At 39.6% G+C, this 18,593-nt stretch overlaps 1 protein-coding gene across 1 annotated transcript in view; it reads left to right on the top strand.

The window, feature by feature from the left end:
* The window catches only part of aff2 (AF4/FMR2 family, member 2), a gene marked incomplete at both ends in the record, with an annotated part of 179,714 nt that overhangs the window by 146,692 nt on the left and 14,429 nt on the right, over positions 1 to 18,593 (top strand). The window contains 8 exons of the mRNA XM_083915406.1: positions 1,367 to 1,484; positions 3,033 to 3,135; positions 3,227 to 3,377; positions 3,545 to 3,760; positions 4,616 to 4,826; positions 10,017 to 11,090; positions 11,226 to 11,338; positions 17,611 to 17,845. Of these exons, the coding sequence (XP_083771532.1) occupies positions 1,367 to 1,484; positions 3,033 to 3,135; positions 3,227 to 3,377; positions 3,545 to 3,760; positions 4,616 to 4,826; positions 10,017 to 11,090; positions 11,226 to 11,338; positions 17,611 to 17,845 (2,221 nt within the window). The remainder of the gene's footprint in view (positions 1 to 1,366; positions 1,485 to 3,032; positions 3,136 to 3,226; positions 3,378 to 3,544; positions 3,761 to 4,615; positions 4,827 to 10,016; positions 11,091 to 11,225; positions 11,339 to 17,610; positions 17,846 to 18,593) is intronic.

Below are 18,593 nucleotides of genomic sequence, written 5' to 3'. Positions count from 1 at the left end.
ACAAATTGACTTTTATAGTGAGGCAGGAAATCAATTCTTTGATATAAAAGTATAAGTAAGGAAAATAAAAATATACATCTTTAAACCATAATCAACTGCAGTGAAGGGATATTACCCAGGATGACCAGGCCAGCTTCTCTAATTGAAATGAAGCTACTCTATGAGCAAAAGTAGAAGAAATAAAATAGAAAAATATGTATTTGTAAAGCTTGCACAGGCAAAACAGCAGCTGTACTGAGATTGGGCTGCGTTAAACATGACTCTCCACTAAACATACTACACTAAACAATAAATCAATAGTACTTGTCCAGCACCTCCCAAACAAAAATTTTAGCTCGGTCAAAGTAGACTGGTAGGGAAGCTGCAATCTTGAAACAAAAGCCACAAGACAAAATAGGGGCAGGAGAGAAAGCCATGACCCAGCAGGTGCCTTAAATAACCCTGACACTGATTGAGACTAGCTGGCAGGATGAGTCCGTAAAGCTGACAAGGCTTCATTTAATAGTGATGAAGAAAATTAAAGTTTAATATCTAAGTTGTTCATTTCAAGAGCTATCCACCAGACTGTCGATTCAGGGAATTCTAAGGGTTTTTAAAGAGTTTTAATATTTGATATTTGTACCTATGAAGGTTTATCCTGAAATGTTAATATTTTTGGGGAATGATACTAATAAGAAGGTAATGTATCTGATTTGTGTTAGTGTTGAGCGGACACAGATTTTTCCATTACAGACGTGAAATAATGGAACTTAGTGAGTCAAGTTCACAGTAAAATCCTTTTATCAATGAAAAGAGGTAACATATTCTTTCGCCTGGCCTTGGGTTTTCTAAGATAGGAAGCCAATACCAGTTGATTGTGTTCGTGTGTGTGTGTGTGTGTGTGTGTGTGTGTGTGTGTGTGTGTGTGTGTGTGTGTGTGTGTGTGTGTGTGTGTGTGTGTGTGTGTGTGTGTGTGTGTGTGTGTGTGGTTCAAGGCCTCCTGTAGTGATTGCGATCATCCTTGAAGATAAAATAAATTATCATCTGCATAAAGTTGAATCTTGTGTTCTGAATTTGCTGAGTGAATTCCATTTTTCATTTCACTTGTGCCAGATAGAGCTCGCAGCTGGTTCATTTAATATATCAAATAGCAAGGGAGAGAGTGGGTATGCCTGTCTGGTCCTCCTTTTAAGTGTGAAACTTGATGCAACTCTGTTAGTAGTGACAGCAGCCATGGATTTGCTCTCTTACCCTCTCGGGAAACTATAACCGTCTTTGTTACATATCAGCGTGAAATGATTCAATTCCAAAGTACGCTCATGTTACAGATGACTGATGTAACAGACAAGTACATAACAACTGAAATATCTCTTTCTTTCTTTTGTAGTGGAGCATCAGGGAGCAGCAGCGAATCAGAGAGCAGCTCAGAGTCGGACACAGACGAATCAGAGAGCAGCTCCAGTGACAGCGAGTATAATCAGGCCTCTCGTACACACACTCCAGAGGTAGGATGACAAGTGAAACTGTATGAAATAAATAACATAAGCAGAACTGAACTCCTTTTTAAAAAGTGTTATGTAAAGAAACAAGCTTATTTCTAGGGCTGCCCCCTCGTCATTTTAGTCTCAGTCCTTAATCAATGAGTCATTTTTTTAATGCTTTTTTCATGCTGAATTACTTATTTCCAAGAAACTTATGAGTACATATCTGGTAAACACAAGTATGAAAGCGGTGCTTTTGCATGATTCTTTGTGGAGAAATGTTTTACATATTATCATGTATCATCTGTCATATACAAAACGTGAGTGACTATTAGTCGACTAAGATTTCTTTAATCACAGACAGCAATAGTAATTTCAGTGTATTTTGTGGGAGAAACAATTCTGTGACAAATGTAAAATTACTTAATTATAATACTCATTATTGTGTTTCAAGTATTAAGAAACATATTGAAAACATTCAGTTCAGAGTTCTAAAGATGATGAAGTTGTTCTATAATGTGTATAGATCTTTATGGTCAAACAGCTGTGTCATTGTTACATCACATTACATTACACATTATATAGCTGGAGACAACCAATCATTACTGGAGTCTGGTCTTGTTTATGCTAGCTTGTTTATGCTTGGTTACCCTTTTTTATGGACAGCAGAAGTGGCATTAACGTTTGTTACAGAAATCATTAGGCAACCCTTCAACAATTGGCAGTATAATATAATGAAAATGTCATATGTGTCTTCAGTTTTGTTTACATCTCATAAAGAGACAGATGCACTTTTACTGTTTTTTCTTCTTCTTCCTGATTCACCACTATTCACTTCATAGTGTGTCTGACTCACTGTACATTAAACGATCTCTTCCCACGCTCTCTGGGCGGTATTCTGAAACTGATAAAACTCCAACTGCAGAGAGCTGAATTATTACATTATTTATCACATTATTTTAATGGCTCAACGCTGCCTGGTTTCATAGGCTGATGCAGTCCTACCCACTGAGAGAAAGAGAGACACGCAGAGAAAGAGGAAGAAAATCATATTGTACTATGCAGCAATATGTCAAAACAATCCACAACACAGAAGCTGAAAAAATAGAGCTACTTGCAGATCTCACTAGAACTGATTCTTTTTTGTCAGCGAAATATAAACACTTGACACTAATGATTTATGATTTCAAGGAAAAATCTGCTTTAAAGCATCAGTATAAATCACATCTGTAACTTCCCTTGAGTTTTTCAAACTAATTTCAACTTATTTCAACTAATGTCACATACTTATTTTAACCCAAACCACAATCTTTTCCTAAACGTTACCATGTAGTTTTGTGGCCTAAACCTCATCATACCCTGCATGTTGAAAAATGACACCAAATGAGTACCCAGAGCATTAAAAACCTGACGCCAAGGGGTCCTGACCAACCGAACCTATGTGACAAATTATAATGAGAATGTGTTGGAAAGTGAGACAATATATACAACCATCCTAATAAAATGGAGGTGTTAAAAAGTGTGTTGACATCTGAAATATTTAATAATCTATAAGTTGTTCTTCCCCCATAGCCTGAGCCCCCCTCCGCTAACAAGTGGCAGCTCGACAGCTGGTTGAACAAGGTCCAAGCTCAAACCAAACCCCTGGTTCCCCCACAGCAAGAACATGGCACAGGTTCGTATGAACAGTCACATCTACTGTGTCAAACAGCAATGACGGTATATTGTAAAGAATACTTATTCTATTACAATGGTCTCTTGCCCAGGCTCCATCACCCAGGTTCCGGGGATTTTCTCTCCAGGGAGTGAAGCACCAGCAGTGGGTACAGCTGCAAAGACCAAACCCTGCGGCTCCAACAGCACCACTCTTCCAGCTGCGCCAACGGTGGAACACAAGGATACAAGGGGAGCTCTCTGGTAGGAGAATAAGTGTTATTTGTCTGGAAGTAACTTTTTCAAATTACATCTATTGAATCCATGAATTATTAATTACACACTGACCGTGGGATGAAAAAAATGTAGGCAACAGCTGACATAAATGTGTCTTTAACCATAAAAGAAAAATCAATTCTTGCTTCTTACAGCCCAGGCAGAGAGAAGGCCAAGGCCAAGCTCAGCCAGAAGGCCTTAGGGGAGGGTCAGAGGTCAAAGATGAGGATGTCACCGGGCCTGTTGTCGGGGCCAGAGGTCACAACCCCGAGGAGAAACACCACAGGGAAGAAACAGCCCAGGCGGATAGAGAGGTCAACCGGTGTGGAAGATAATCAGAGCCAGACATGGAGCAGAACAAACCAGCACAGGTAAGGAAGAACCCTCCTTAACGTCTTGGATAAGTTGGATATGTTTACCATCTGTTAGGTTTTGTATCCCAAAAGTAAGACTAACTAATTGTTCATTTAAAATGTGTAATTAGTAGTGATAATAAGTGAACTGTGGCAATAACTGATAAAACCAAAATATTTGTCTGAGCGACCAGGGGCCACATCCTTTAAAGTTCACAATCATTGAGATTTAAAATAACTAATTTGGAATGCACAATAAAAAGAATAATGGCCCGAGGATACTTCCCTGGGGGGCGCCTCAAGCGATGAACAGAACTATCGTAACAACTTATTTATTGACTAGTAATTATATATTAAACTTATTTGGTCACTTTGCATTGGTAAATCTAAGGCAACACTGTCATTTAATATGTAGAGTTTACACAGGCTCCAGTGGATCACTGAGATTCTTGGCAGTTAGCCACTGAACACTGTCACTCCACATCTGTCGTGAAAAATGCTCAGATTGAGTAGATGCCATGCCAAACTGGCTTCTCAGCTTGATGTAAGGCTAATGGAGGAAAATCAAAGACTTTCTAGCTTCCTTTCTTTATTATTTTCTCCCTTAAAACAGTTCTTCCCTTCCCCTTTCCATTATTAATCTTTCCACATCCAAACAAATTCAGCTGAATGCATGCTGTTTTCAATTATTTCACGCTGTCTTATATTTTTTCCATTTTAACACACATTCACCCCCTGCCGCTGGCCAAGGCAAGCATTATCTTCTCTTGTTTGTCAGTGTAATACTGCATGACAGTAACAGTGCCTTGCTCAAGGGTGAATCTGATACAAATTGTGATGCTGCCTCATATTTTGTTTTTTTCCCACCTATAGCCCTGCACCTAGGGAGAAGGACCTGTTGCCTCCAACCTCCCTCGAGCTTCAGAACCTCTCAAGGCCACGGATCAAACCTCCCAGCGGGAAAACAGCCCCCAGGAAAGAACCTCGCAGTGCTACCAACTCAAACAACAACAACAACACAGTTACTCCACCAGTGGCGCTACAGCAAACCCCTGTGCCAATACCTGCTGTCAGTGTAAACCAGGTTAGTCTCCGGGGGAAGAGAGTTTCTCAATATTTCTCTTCAGTAAATGGCCTTAATGGTTGCACATTATAATACTAATCTCTCAAAGTTAATCCAGTAATTATGTTTTGCCTGCTAGAACGTTAATCCAAAAATCCCTTTTTCATTTAACTAACTTTCTCAAGGAAGAAGTGCATGACACAAGCACCTTGGGACATTAACCCTTCACGTATAAACATCTGCAACATGTAAAGAAACCATTTAAAACCAAGTGCTGCACACATGTACCGTAACACTATCCCTGTCTCCTGTAATGATCACTTCATTCTTATTGTCTCTGGATGATTTGTCAAAGCCATAAAATTCCACAGGATAAAAACGGTATTATTACATGACTATTATGGCTCTCAACACTGACTGGTTTTATCGAAATATGGAAAGTAAGAGAGGGAGTCGAAGAGAGAGAACTAAATCATCGACCGTCGTCTTATCCTATAATGAGTGAACACTCTGTGGTTTTATGAAGATGACGTAGTTTCAAGGAGAAAATAAAGAAAGAAAGAAAGAAAGAAAGAAAGAAAGAAAGAAAGAAAGAAAGGCACTTACAGTTAGACAGGAATGAAAATTATATAAGAGATATACCACTATAGCTATAGAAGATGAATACATCCTTTATCATTACTTTGATTTAGGTTTAAGTTTTGAAGTTTAGTTTCTATGTTGTCTGTCTGTCCATCCCATTCTTGTGAAATCCCGCATGGATTTTCTTCAAATGTGGCACAAATGTCCACTTGAAAATCAAGGATGAACTGTTTGGATTTTGGTGGTCAAAGGTCAAGGTCACTGAGACTTAACAAAACACATTTTTGCCCATAATTCAAAAGTTCCTACACTAAATATGACAACAAATGTCTAAAGAAAATGCTAAAGTAATCACGATATTATATCCAAAAGGTCAAAGGTCAACTCAGAAACAGAAGCGGAGGCATTTGATCGGATACTGAACTGGTGACATTCTTGTAACTGCTCATTGTTCAGATCCTTATGCTGCTGCGTTGGAGATATGTGAAGCATCCACGTTTCACCAAAAAATACAGTTAATACATTTTATTAAATCCCGTCAAAGTCTTCACTACATATATTATGTGAGTCTGGACAGTTTGGAAGTTAACTGCAACTTTGCTGGTTGGTGGAAGCAAACAACGACAAGGCTGTAAGTCTAATTTCAAAATAAAATGAATGTAATAATATCAAATTCAAATTAAAACATCAGTAGGTCAAACTGTCATTGTCATCAACAAAGAATCAACAACAGTCCATATTCATGAATAAATCCTGTAACTGTTGACCTTGTGTAAGTCAAGAGAAAAACCCACTGAAGTAAGGTTGACATCTGAGAGAGATGAGTATACACACTCATCTTTGAAAAAACAAAAGAAGTCAACCAGTTCACTCAACAGACTCTAGAGTTTATTTTAGGATGTGCCGTGGTTTGATCTTTTTTTATCTTTATTACACTGGCGCCTCAAGTCATATTTGTTTGCTTTGAAAAAACAAATTTCCATTTTTCATGCCATCATTCTGAAGATAATTTGCTTGAAAAAAAAAAACAACAGCAAATTATCTGACAGCCAACACTGAAACAATAAAAACTGCATTTTTAAAGGGAACAATTAGCAAACGGCAGCTGATGAAACTGACCTGAGAGTGACGTGCCAGACACTGACATCTGCCACCTGTTCAACAGCAGGCTGATTCATTCTCACAATACATCTAATTTGTTATTTGATAAATACATGTAAACTTTGTTTTCTTCATTCAACAATAACCAACTTCAGAAAACATAGGACAAAAGAATATCTCCACTCGTGCCTAAATGCAAAGTTGTACACTTGTCACTCACACACAAATCCCCTTTTTCACTCTTTTTTATCTCACTCCATTCTCTCATATCCCATTCCTTTTTTCATTACTTGTGCAGTACTAGATAAACCTGTCACTTACTTTTACACACACATTTTCACGTGTGTATTTTGCTTTATTTTATTTGTCATCCCATCTTATTTTATTGTATCTTGATATGACTGGTGCTCTTATTGCAACTAGAGCTTTTATTCCTGTGCTGACTCTCTCTCGTCCAATATATTTTATTGTGCCGCTGACCATGTGTTTAACTCACACATGACTTATAAAGTAAAACTGAACTCAACACTACGAGGCTTGTTTAGTTTAGTTGAATCATATCCTCTTATTATCCTCTTGGTGCGGATTGTTGGGGCCGGTGTGAACATAGAAATTCCACCTGAACGTAATCAGACCTTGATCCGACCCAACTACCAGGTGTACTCTGCAAGTTTGAGCTGAGCGGCTCCTGTCGGATGTGCTTTGCTAAATACAATGCTGCAAAGCATGCAAACTATAGCAGCAGCAGCAGCCTGTGTAGATGGTTGAGGTTAGACACTAACATCGAAGGGATGGGGCCAGGACAGCCCATTGGTCAGGGGAGAATTACATAACAATGTTTCTCTGACAGAAGTATGCACTAGTCCAGAAACAGGGCTGTATCCCATCTGACCAATAAGTCAAATGAATGTGGTTTATAGTGATGCATTTTGCTTTGATGTGAGTTCAAGCAAACAAACTCATCAACTGATTTGAACCGAGCAAACAAACTACCTAAAGGTACATTATTTTAAATACACACACACACACACACACACACACACACACACACACACACACACACACACACACACACACACACACACACACACACACAGCACAACAGCTGGCAGGACAGCTAATGTTGTTGTCAACAGTGAGTCGAGAACTTTTCCAGAAAAAATTGCTGAAGACTTGCCGCTCAAGAAAGGAAAGGCTTTTGCCAACAGAAGCAATCTGCATGGGACAGTTTTTCTTTTCCTTTTTTAACAAAACACAACATGGCGTTTATTGAAAATGGATTTTGCAGATGGCAACATGCATTGGAATGATTCCAAAAGTTTGAAAGAGCTGCCTTGTATCTGCCAAGCGAGTGGGTTTTGCTTGAGACTGGGAACATTAGTGGTATTTTCTTGGCTGCATCTACTTCTTTCGTTGCTTTCCTGTGTTCATGTTGCATACCCATAACTGGGACTTCCTTCCTTTTGTCTCAAACAACAATAATTGATCATTTCACATCTAAAATCAAGCAGTCAACATTTGAGGGACAAATTTTGATTGTATACAAAACAAGGTTGAGATGCAGGTAAGGGTTTTTTTGGATAGCTCTAACTATCAAAAAAAGAACAACTAAGCGGACACCGGCTGGTTCTACTTGCTGGCCCTGATGTTAAATTGATGCACAAATAAGACAAATTCTTCACTTTAAGGATAGTAAAATATTACAATAAATCAATCCTACTAACAAGTATGGTCTGTGTAAACACAGCCTTATTCTTCGGAGCAATAGACCTCCATTGTTGTCTAAAAAAATACACTATTGCAGGAGATGCTATGTTCCTTCATTACCAGGAATATGCAGACGAAAATAGTCCCCAACAATTGTTCCTGTTTGAGCAATGTTTGCTCAAAAACTACTTATTACTACCTTTCTATCAGGGTTTGGGATTGTCATGTACGACCCAGTTATCTTGGAGTTTGAGGGATGGACTAACACAGTGTTGGTTTCTGATTCAAATGAATCTGTTTTTGGTATTTTCATGAGATTAATTAACACACTGAAAAATACAGAATTATGCAAGAGTAATCCTAAAGGTATTATCATTTCTGAGTGCACTGTTTCAGGTAAATGACAATACTTCTGTACTTTGAGGGTTTGCAAGGCTGAACGGTCACTGCAAGTAGTCAACAATGTGTTGCAGCTTTTAGAAAAGGCAGCCCCAATTCCCTTCCCCAGTTTTTCAAAGTCTTAACTCTTGAAACTTTTTATACTGATGACAATGCAGCAATCAAAGACAGAATATAATTGCTGCCATCAGTGAGGAGGTGCTTTAAGTGGGCACTGAGTGAACTTTCTTTCTTTGAAACCGTGCCGTTACATCTGAGGAAGGATTCAAAACAAGAAATGCAAAATGCATCTTTTTATTTGCATGTGACAAACGTCAGACTGCCTGCACTCAGTTGTGTGACTGGTGTGCAGTGAATATCACTGACAAACACAATCAGACAAACATGTTTCATTTCACTTCACAGATTAGTAGAACAAGCCAGTGCTACCTAATTTGCATGATATTATCACATGCAGTAATATATACTTTAGCTTCACGGGTTATACTTTTTATCAATTGCAGGGTTGTTGTTTTTTTGCAGGGGCTTAAAATATGTTGTCTGACAGCGTACAAGCAAGACTTTTTCACTGAAATAGTAAAATATAAAAACCCTCTTTTTGTCATGGTACTGTTTAGTAGTTTACACAGTGGAGGGTGTAGACAGATTACAAGTTACATGAGTTTTTGTGTGCACTGATTACAGCCAGGGATTCTCGCAGGTAGGTATGGGAATAATTCTTAGCAGTATTATTCAACCATCTGAAATCTCACTAGGGGTTCGTATTTTTCCCAGAAATTAGACATTTTATGTCCTGGGTGAAGCACTTGCATAACTTCAGCTGCAGTTCAAACGCCTTGGTCAGATTTTAAGCAACACGAAATACAACAAGGAAAAACATTCATAAACCTATGGGTTCCCAACCTGATGGCCTTAGTGTCCTATTTGATGGTATTCATAATTACTAAGGCAAGAGGACGCCATTTAGGCCTACAAATCTACTTTAGAATCAACATGAGAACATTTGCTTAAGTTTCTCTATGCTGTGAGAAAAATAAAATGCCAAATTCATTGCCAGTGACCTGTTTGATAAGACCAGCCTCTTTTTTCATTGTAAAAACAAAATAAATTCATTAAAGCAAGTAATTTGGAGTTTTCAAAGTCATTCTATCAGGCTGCTGTAAGCTTAGACGTATTCTATTTTCTCTCAGCGTTCTGGTTGCAACTGCGCCACCGCAGCGGGTTGTGGCCACTCTAAGTGACTTACGTTTGTCGGTAGTAATGCATATATTTAGTTTGGTTTACGCCTGGAATGTAACTAGAGTTTCCCATTTTCCCATTGTTATTTTTCAAGAAATTGTTTGGTTGTGTATTCTTTTGGAAACCCGTTTCCCAGGATTGAACCTAAAGCTCACTCACTTTTGTCATACTTGTCTTCAACAGGACAAGAGGAAACACAGAGGTCCAAACACCAAAATCACACCCAAGTCCAGAGAATTCATCGAAACAGAGTCCTCCTCCTCCTCCTCTGAGTGCCATTCAGATTCAGAGGAAGCCATCAAAATTCCTGCTCTGCCACCTCAGACGACGCGCTCTGCGATTAACACGCAGACTGTGTCCAACACGCACATACACACGCCTCCTGTCCCATGTCTCGGCTCTGCTGGCAGTGTGGGGAATTTGGGAACATTTGGAGGGAAGGGACTTCGAGTCAAAGATGGTAGCAATGTGCCCACTAATGGTAGCAGCAGTATTAATGGTAGCACCAGCGGTGGTAGTAGTGGCAGCATCAGTAGCTGTAGCTCCCTAAGCATTAGCAACATAAGTGGGTCATTTGGTACTTCTGTTCCTGATCCCGGAGGGTTAGGAGGACAGAGCAAAGACCCAGAGTCCATGTCACCACCTTCTAATATTGGACATGAGGTGCCTCTCTCCCCCTTGAGGGAATACCAAGAGATCCAGAGTTTATGGGTGAAAATTGACCTGAGTTTTCTCAGCAGGGTGCCTGGACAAGGTTTGGGGGAAAGATCCAAAGTGGGAATAACACAAAGGGACGGAAGCGTAGGGAAAGACAGGGAGAGACCGGGGGAGAGGGAGAGAACCGGGGCGGCTGAGAGAGAAAGACAAAAGCAGGCCGAGAGAGAGTGGCCGGGGCTGAGAGAGAGGCAGAAGTTACCTAAAGGGGAGAAACAGGAGGAAGAAAATGAGCGATTAGTGCAGGACAGAGAGAGGCATGGTGACAGAGACAGATTAACAGAGAGAGAGAGGCAGATGGACAGAGAGGACAGAGAAAGATTGGGGCTCGGGGAGAGGGAAAGGACGACGGGGAGGGACAGAGAGAAGATATGCCAAGGTCTGGGGGTCCTGGACAACCCCCCTGTGCAAGAGCAGAGTAATCCTAGGCTGGCAGGGAGGATGGAGAGAGGAGAGAACGGAGGCAAACACAGGAGGCAGGCAGCTGGAAACATAGTGGTACCAACAGAGAAACACACCAGCAAGAGCAAGAGGAAACACAAGGTGTGGGACCTAAACATTTTCTCCTACTTTGCTCTTATATTTCCCCCTCAACCCACCATTCAGTGTCCTCTCTCTGTCTCTCTACAGTAAATACTGTACTTAGATATAACGTGTTTTCTGCCTTCTTTGTTCCAGTCGGACCACAGTGAGTCATCAGTCAACGGCAATAAGAAGCTGCGATTGGACAAAGACTTTGTCCTCCCACCCTGCATCTCTCCAATACACAACCACAAGAACAGCTCGACAGAGTAAGTGTTGACATAATCTCTACAAACACATATCTGCCTGTGACAAGATTTTGGCGTCGGAAGCATTCTTTCCATTTGTAGTCCAAGGAGTGTTGGCCAATCGGGCTTTGGTTAGATGCAGTTAAACAGTGTGTATGGAGAGCAAAAGGTTAAACGAAATGCAATCTTCGAACCAAGCCCCCACCACAGCGACTTCCTGATTGATCCAATACAGAAATGCCAAAAATTGCAGTTTGCTGAGTGGCCACCAGGGGCAGGTTTCATAATAGAGCAGTTTCTCATTGACCCCCATGTAAAACAGGCCGTTTTCACTGAATAAATAAACCTATTTAAGGCTTGGTACGAAAAAACATTTTAGTCTGTATGTTTAGGTCATATCTCCATGACAACACTGAGGGGGGTGAATCTTTTTTAACCAGGCTAGTTTTTATTTTTTCGGAGGTTAAAGTTTATGAATAATTAGGGCGTGGCCTCTTGAGTGACAGCTAGCCTCTGGCCCTCACTTCTCCTCGGAGGTATACGTCAGCCAGATGGACGCATCTCCCTCCCCCCAACATCACATACATGCCCTTTTTTGGTAAGAGGAAATGAGGCGGAGTCAAAGTCTGATAAGATGGCGATGGCACTCCCATAAACGAGTGCGATTGGATTAAGTTGAGAGAACGGACCTCGACGGGTATGCTACATCCATTTTTTATACAGTCTATCCTTTGAACACATCGGCTAACGATTTAGCTTTTAGTTTGCATTCGTCTCTCAACTCCAACTCCATCCTCTCATCTCAAGTTGCTAATCGGAGCTGAGGTACACAAGATGGAGTCTTGTCCAGGATATCTGTTAACTGATATCCACTCCAGAAATATTGTCTGTTTCCATCAGAGCCGTCAGACCGATGCCAATAATTTCCAAGATTGGTATTAATGTACCTTACACACCCACTCGCTCCTCAAAAGCCTAAACACCCAAGCAAAACAAAAAGTCCTGTTTGCGTTACGATACAATACAATAAATATGATACAATAAAAATGCTATCCCTAAATGTGAAACCTACATTGTTTCCATCCGTGTTTGCTTCCTAGTAATCTTCTTGTTCATTGGCTTTGTTGGTGCATTGCTATGTTTCTTGCCACAGTATTTCACTTATCGGCAGTTGGTGGAGGTAAAACTTAAAACCATAAGCAGCACCACATATTGCTTCACCTCCCTGCATGGACGTTGTCATGCATGTGCACAAAAAAACTACTCCAACAGAGACCCACTCATAAAAACCTTTGCTCCAAAGCACTACCAGAGTGTTTCCAAACCATGTAAATGCTTTTTGTCAACTCAACATTATGAGGCTCAACTTTGTTTTCCCCTCTAAACACCACCTTCCCCTATTACAAGCAGAGGTAATCAGACAAGTATTTTTAATGCGGTGATGAAGTCACCAGAGAGGCGTGTGTGACACAGGAATGACAAGCTGAATTTAAGCTTTCCATGTGAATTATTAAAAACAGACTAAGCTGGCTGTCGCTATAAATAAGACTCAATGTGATAGCTACAGAAGAAATGTATTTATAGCATCTCAGTATTGTCAAAGAGTATACAGCAGAGAGAGGTGGAAGGGAGAGAGAGGGTGACCTGGACTTGAACCCATGACGTTGTACGGCACACGTCTGTGTCTGTTTATCTAAGGCTTTTTTATGGACGTTTAAAGTGGATGATGTGATCATCCTGCTCACACCCGTTGACAGTTATTATTGCCCTGTTTTAATCAGACAGGTAGTACTCTGACAACAGATTATTAAAAATGACATATGTAAATGATCACGTTTTTACCCCTGGAAAGTTTTGTTTGTTGAGCATTTGGATTATAGTAATAGTCTTGCACATTAACATTCTGGTATAGGGGAAAGAAAGTCTCTGGGCTGTTTGTTTTGCTTTAAACCAATCACAATCGTTTTGGTGGCGCTATGCCTCAGATGCAGGTGCCCTTGCAAAATAGATAGCAGAGATGGTGGAAGGTGCCAGACATCCCGCACAAAAGGCCAGGCTTCATACCCACTATGTACGTGATAAGCCAGAAAGGGGTCATAAATAGTTTTAATGTGCAGTTGAAATCTGAAGTCAATCAAAACTTTATTTCTATAGTACTTTTCTTGCACAGCAAAGGCAACACAAAGTGCCTCACAGAATAAATCAATCAGCGGATCAATATAACAATAAAAAACGAAGTGAGGAAACGCTATCCCTAATACTGAGGGAACACCATAGGATTTGATGACGATTTCATTAAATGTTAAAAGAGTAAAATAAATGATACCAAGTGCAAAATAGATCAAATATATAATAGACAATTATTAAACAATTTCCCCCTGGGATTATTGAAGTATTTCTGATTCTGATTCTGATAAAGAAAAGTCAAAATAATAAATAAATAATACTAGAAAAGTACAAATAAAAGTATGTGGCAGGAATTGACAAGGCTAATCTACTAATAAATAGGTTAAAAATGAATTGATTAATTAAAAACATCTATATAAGTAAAGTAAATATAAAGAGGGATTCCTTTATTAGTCCCGCAACGGGAAAATTTGTTTTTTTCACTCTATTATTATTATTTTTCAGGTTACACACACACAGGCCTGAAATACACACACATGCACAAACAGGACCTATATACATGCAATTAATGGAGAGATGTTAGAGCGAGGGGGCTGCCAGTGACCGGCGCCCCGAGCAGTTGGGGGTTCGGTGCCTTGATCAACAGCACCTCAGCAGTGCCCAGAAGATGAACTGGCACCTCTCCAGCCACCAGTCTACGCTCCTTTCATGGTCCACACCGGGACTCGAACTGGCGACTTTCTTGTTCCCAGCCTATGGACTGAGCTACAGCTGCCACCTTAAATTATTCATTAATAATACGATAAATAGGGAAATAAAATGATAGGTAAATAAATAAATGTAATATATAAAAAAAGTAAAAGAAAATAGTAAAGGTTGTAAAATAAGTAAAAGGAAATACGATTAAGGTCCGTAAATGAGATTCAATCAAAAGCCAGTCTAAAAAGGTGGGTCTTGATGTAAGGGTGGGTCTTAAAATGTATCATCAATGTAACACCAGAATGAAGAAAAAAAAGTATTTGAGAAAATATCCAAAATTGTCCTTTTCCTGACTGGAAGGTAGGCTGATCTCTTGTAATTTCAGTTGGACTTTAAAAGGCAGAAATCTTCCCACCTGGTTGAGTAACCTTTGAGTCATGAATGTAATCCAAGAGGAGTATTTAGCAGATTTCCTCGGGTCATTTTGCACTCTGGGGCTGCACATTTCTTAACTTATTATCCCTTTAAAAGAGCTATGAGAGCTCTCACATGCTTTCTTGCACACACAGGCATCCACAAATGCTCCCAAATTAGCATAGTCACACAAACAAATACGCTTGCACACATCAATTATGGTGTACACAGACAGGAAAGCACACACACACATAACTCAGATATTCACACACACGCTCACAGTAGCTAATTAGTCTTTGTCTCCCTGGTTTTGTATATTATCACTAATGTTGGGGCCCGCGGCGTTGTACTGCAAGCTCAGCAACTTTTCCTGCTGCATCAAACCCCCAGAGTTTCCAGGCAGAGGAAAAACATAAAAATATTATCTGTTATGCTGCAAACAATATGAGTCACAGGAGCAACAATAAGGCAGTCAAGGGAATAATCACGGATGCTCTAGCAGGGAAGGCAGAATTACAACAATTTTAGAAGGAAAATATCATTCATCGACTGCAAATGAAGTTACAATAAGAAAATTAGACATTGTGGTCCCAGAAGTAGTTAACATGCTGGATGTCTGTGTCTTAGAATGGGCTTTTTTGACAACGTTGATGAAATATTGCAACGGCAAAGACTGACTGAGTTAAATCAAGCCAAGCTCTCTGAAAGACAGAAAAATTGTCACAGTAAACATCCTGTAACAGGGAAAATAGGAAGACACATTGGGAGAGGATATGCAAAGAGAGACCTCCTCCTCAGATGTTTGAAGGTGCAAATACGCCTCAGATGTAACAGATGTAACAAGTAGAAAAGTGCACTCAGCAGAGTGCAGATCTCTCCCCGATGTGTCTCCCTCTCCCCTTCCAAACAAAAAGACTTGGATCTCATTCAGTTGTCCGTTCTGGCTCAGTTAAGACCAAAACGCACTGAATGTGAACTCATGAACTCTTCAACCCAATACACCTCACGCCAATGTCCTATGACCAACCTCTCCACAAATTTTTCACTCGCCCTGTTTAGTGGATCATAACATATCGGGTATGGAATTAATCTGAAGATTCTACGGCTCAAACTAAGACCAATGTTTTTTTATAGATGTCAGTTTTTGAGCCACGACAAAGGCCGAAATGTGTCCTGCAACAAACTATAGCAAGTCTTGTTTTTAGCCTTTTCCTAATGAAGCAGATCACTTGCAGCCCCCAACCGACCAGTTAAATTGTGATTCCGGCCCAACATCATCCCATGGTCTTTTTCTGCACTTACATACATCAAATAAGCCATCAGGACAGTTTTTGTGTAACAACTATTAACGAAGAAATACGGTAGAGTCGCTAACAGCCGGATGTAGCTAACACTGAATAGCTCGGGGCAGTACGGTGAAGGCATTTAAACTTATTTTTTAACCACTAATACTGCTCAAAATAACACCAAACCTCTGCAGCAGCATGAGAAGAGTCCCTACACATAAAACAAAGCACCACCAACGTAGTAAGCAAACCCGGAGTTTATTAAAAGAGTGTTTTAAAGACTTACCTACTGGCCCCTGTACCAGCTCCTCTCATAGTAAAGTCCATTCAGGTCAATTGCCAAAGTCAATCCAAAAGGAAGGAGCCCATTGGTGCTTTGTTTTATGTGTAGGGACTCTTATCATGCTGCTGCAGAGGTTTGCTGTTATTTTGAGCAGTATTAGTGGTTATAGAAGTTTCAATGCCTTCACCGTACTGCCCCGAGCTAATCAGTGTTAGCTACATCCGGCTGTTAGCAACAATCTCCGATATTTCTGTTAATAGTTGTTGCTGCAAGTGATCTGCTTCATTAGAAAAAGGCTTAAACAATGATGAATGATTTTACGCCAGAATTACACTTTAAGAGGAGTAAGGAATCAGCAGAAAATTACGTTATAAAAGAGAGCACATACATACATACACATACATCATACATGTGCACAAAAAACATCAGGCTGATGGGTCCAATAGTATGATCAGCTGGGGACAGAAACACTTACACACGTGACCAAATGCATGATCTCCTTCCAGGCATATACCTCCATAATAATAGAAATACAGTCAATTCAGAGCATCTCAAGTCAGTCCATCAAAAAGTCCAACAGCAGCTCAGGGGTTGGTGGAGATAGAGTTTGTTTGGAGGGTAAAGACACAGGGCATTTTTTGAAAAATGGAGGAGGGCCAGCTCTTTTAAAAAGCAGCAACACAGCAGGACATCAGAACCCTGACACTATGTCTGAAAACAGCACCAGGAGGACTCGAGCAGTAGAATACCAAACTACCAAAATTATACTTTATGATCAGCGTTCTTCTAGAACCTCTGACCTCCAAAAAGTCATCTTTCAATTTCAATAAAAACACAGGTCTGTTTGGCTACTGATACAAATGGATGGTTGGCTTTTATATTGAATATAGCAGAGTGAGGTTATGTATATGTATATCTCTGAAGATCCAGAAAGTAATTTTGCACAAAATTTGAAGAACACTTCAGCTGTTTAAGTGCAGCAATTGCAGATCAAATCTGATTGGAGATGGTCTCCTATTTGCGGAGAGGCACCGGGTAGCACCCTAAAGGATAAACATGAAATAATTTGAATAATAAACATGTATTTTTATACTATATGTGTGGGGTTAGAGGTTATTTGAGAGTTTGCTTATGATAATTTGTCAGTTAGACTATGCTGTTATGACTATTTCTTCTTATTGTCGAGATTATTTGATTCTTTGTTTTGGGAATGTTTAAAGAGGTTTTAAAATGTGCATTATCTTATGTACATCTGACCTGAAAAACAACTATTACTATACTGAATTGCAGCACTGCCTCACACCTCATCCTCATGTAAGCCAACTAATCAGAGCACATACCCTATATAAACATTTAGTTGATTCAGTTACGATAAATTGTCATTTTGTTTCTTTGTGTGTGTGTGTGTGTGTGTGTGTGTGTGTGTGTGTGTGTGTGTGTGTGTGTGTGTGTGTGTGTGTGTGTGTGTGTGTGTGTGTGTGTAGCTCACTCAACAGGAAGCAGTCTCGACGGCGCGACGACAAGCTGCTTCCCCCCCTCCTGTCCCCTCTGTCAGACGATCCCCCTCGTAGACGAACCTGTGACAGCAGTTCCTCTCTCAGCCAGGAGGGCGGTGCCACTGGGATGCTGCCCTGCTCCACCTCTTCCACCTCCTCCTCATCCTCACACAGACACAGGAGAGGAGAAGGCAAGGCGTCATCACATGGCAGGAACGGCAGTGTAAGTGTCCAAAAATACTATAAATACAAAACTTGTTTTTATTAAAACAATACACCAAGTGTGTTCAATTTTGGTATAACACAAGTACGTATTATGCATAATGGCCCATTTCATAATCATATTATATTGATGATATATATGTATATTGTTGTTTTTTTATGTTTTGCTTAAATTATTTTTTATGTTTTTTTCTTTCTTTCTTTTTGTCTGCCTGCAATGGTTTGATTATTTTGCTATATTATTGTTATTACTTTTATTATTTTGTATTTACATATTCGAGATAAACATTTCAATCAGTCAATCAATCAATCAATTTATCACTTTAATGTTACAGCTGATAAAGGTGGGGCTAATTTATACTGCTGGGTAGTTAAACCTATACTATACATCATTATTATTTGATCATATTTTATATTAATGATCAAAATCAGCAGTTTAAGTACCTATAAACTAAAGCTATCAAATATGGTGAGTAAAAAACAGTAAAAAATACAATATTTGCCTCTGAGATGTAGTGGAGTAAAGGTACAAAGTAGGATGGAATAGAAACACTGGAGTAAAATTGTACTTAAATACTGTATCATTGTACTTAGTTACATTCCACCACTGGTTTTGTGCATACAGCGGTATGTTCATTAAAAAAAGAACAGCTCCATCAGTAAACTACTAAATGTAAAAGTATTTATAAAAAGACATGAATACCTTTTATGAAATTGCACATGATTTCCATTTAAAGTTTAACAAGTTC

The sequence above is a fragment of the Echiichthys vipera genome, assembly GCF_963691815.1.
Source record: "Echiichthys vipera genome assembly, chromosome: 6".
Taxonomy (NCBI): Eukaryota; Metazoa; Chordata; class Actinopteri; order Perciformes; family Trachinidae; genus Echiichthys; species Echiichthys vipera.
This window is presented reverse-complemented; position numbering and strand designations above follow the sequence as displayed.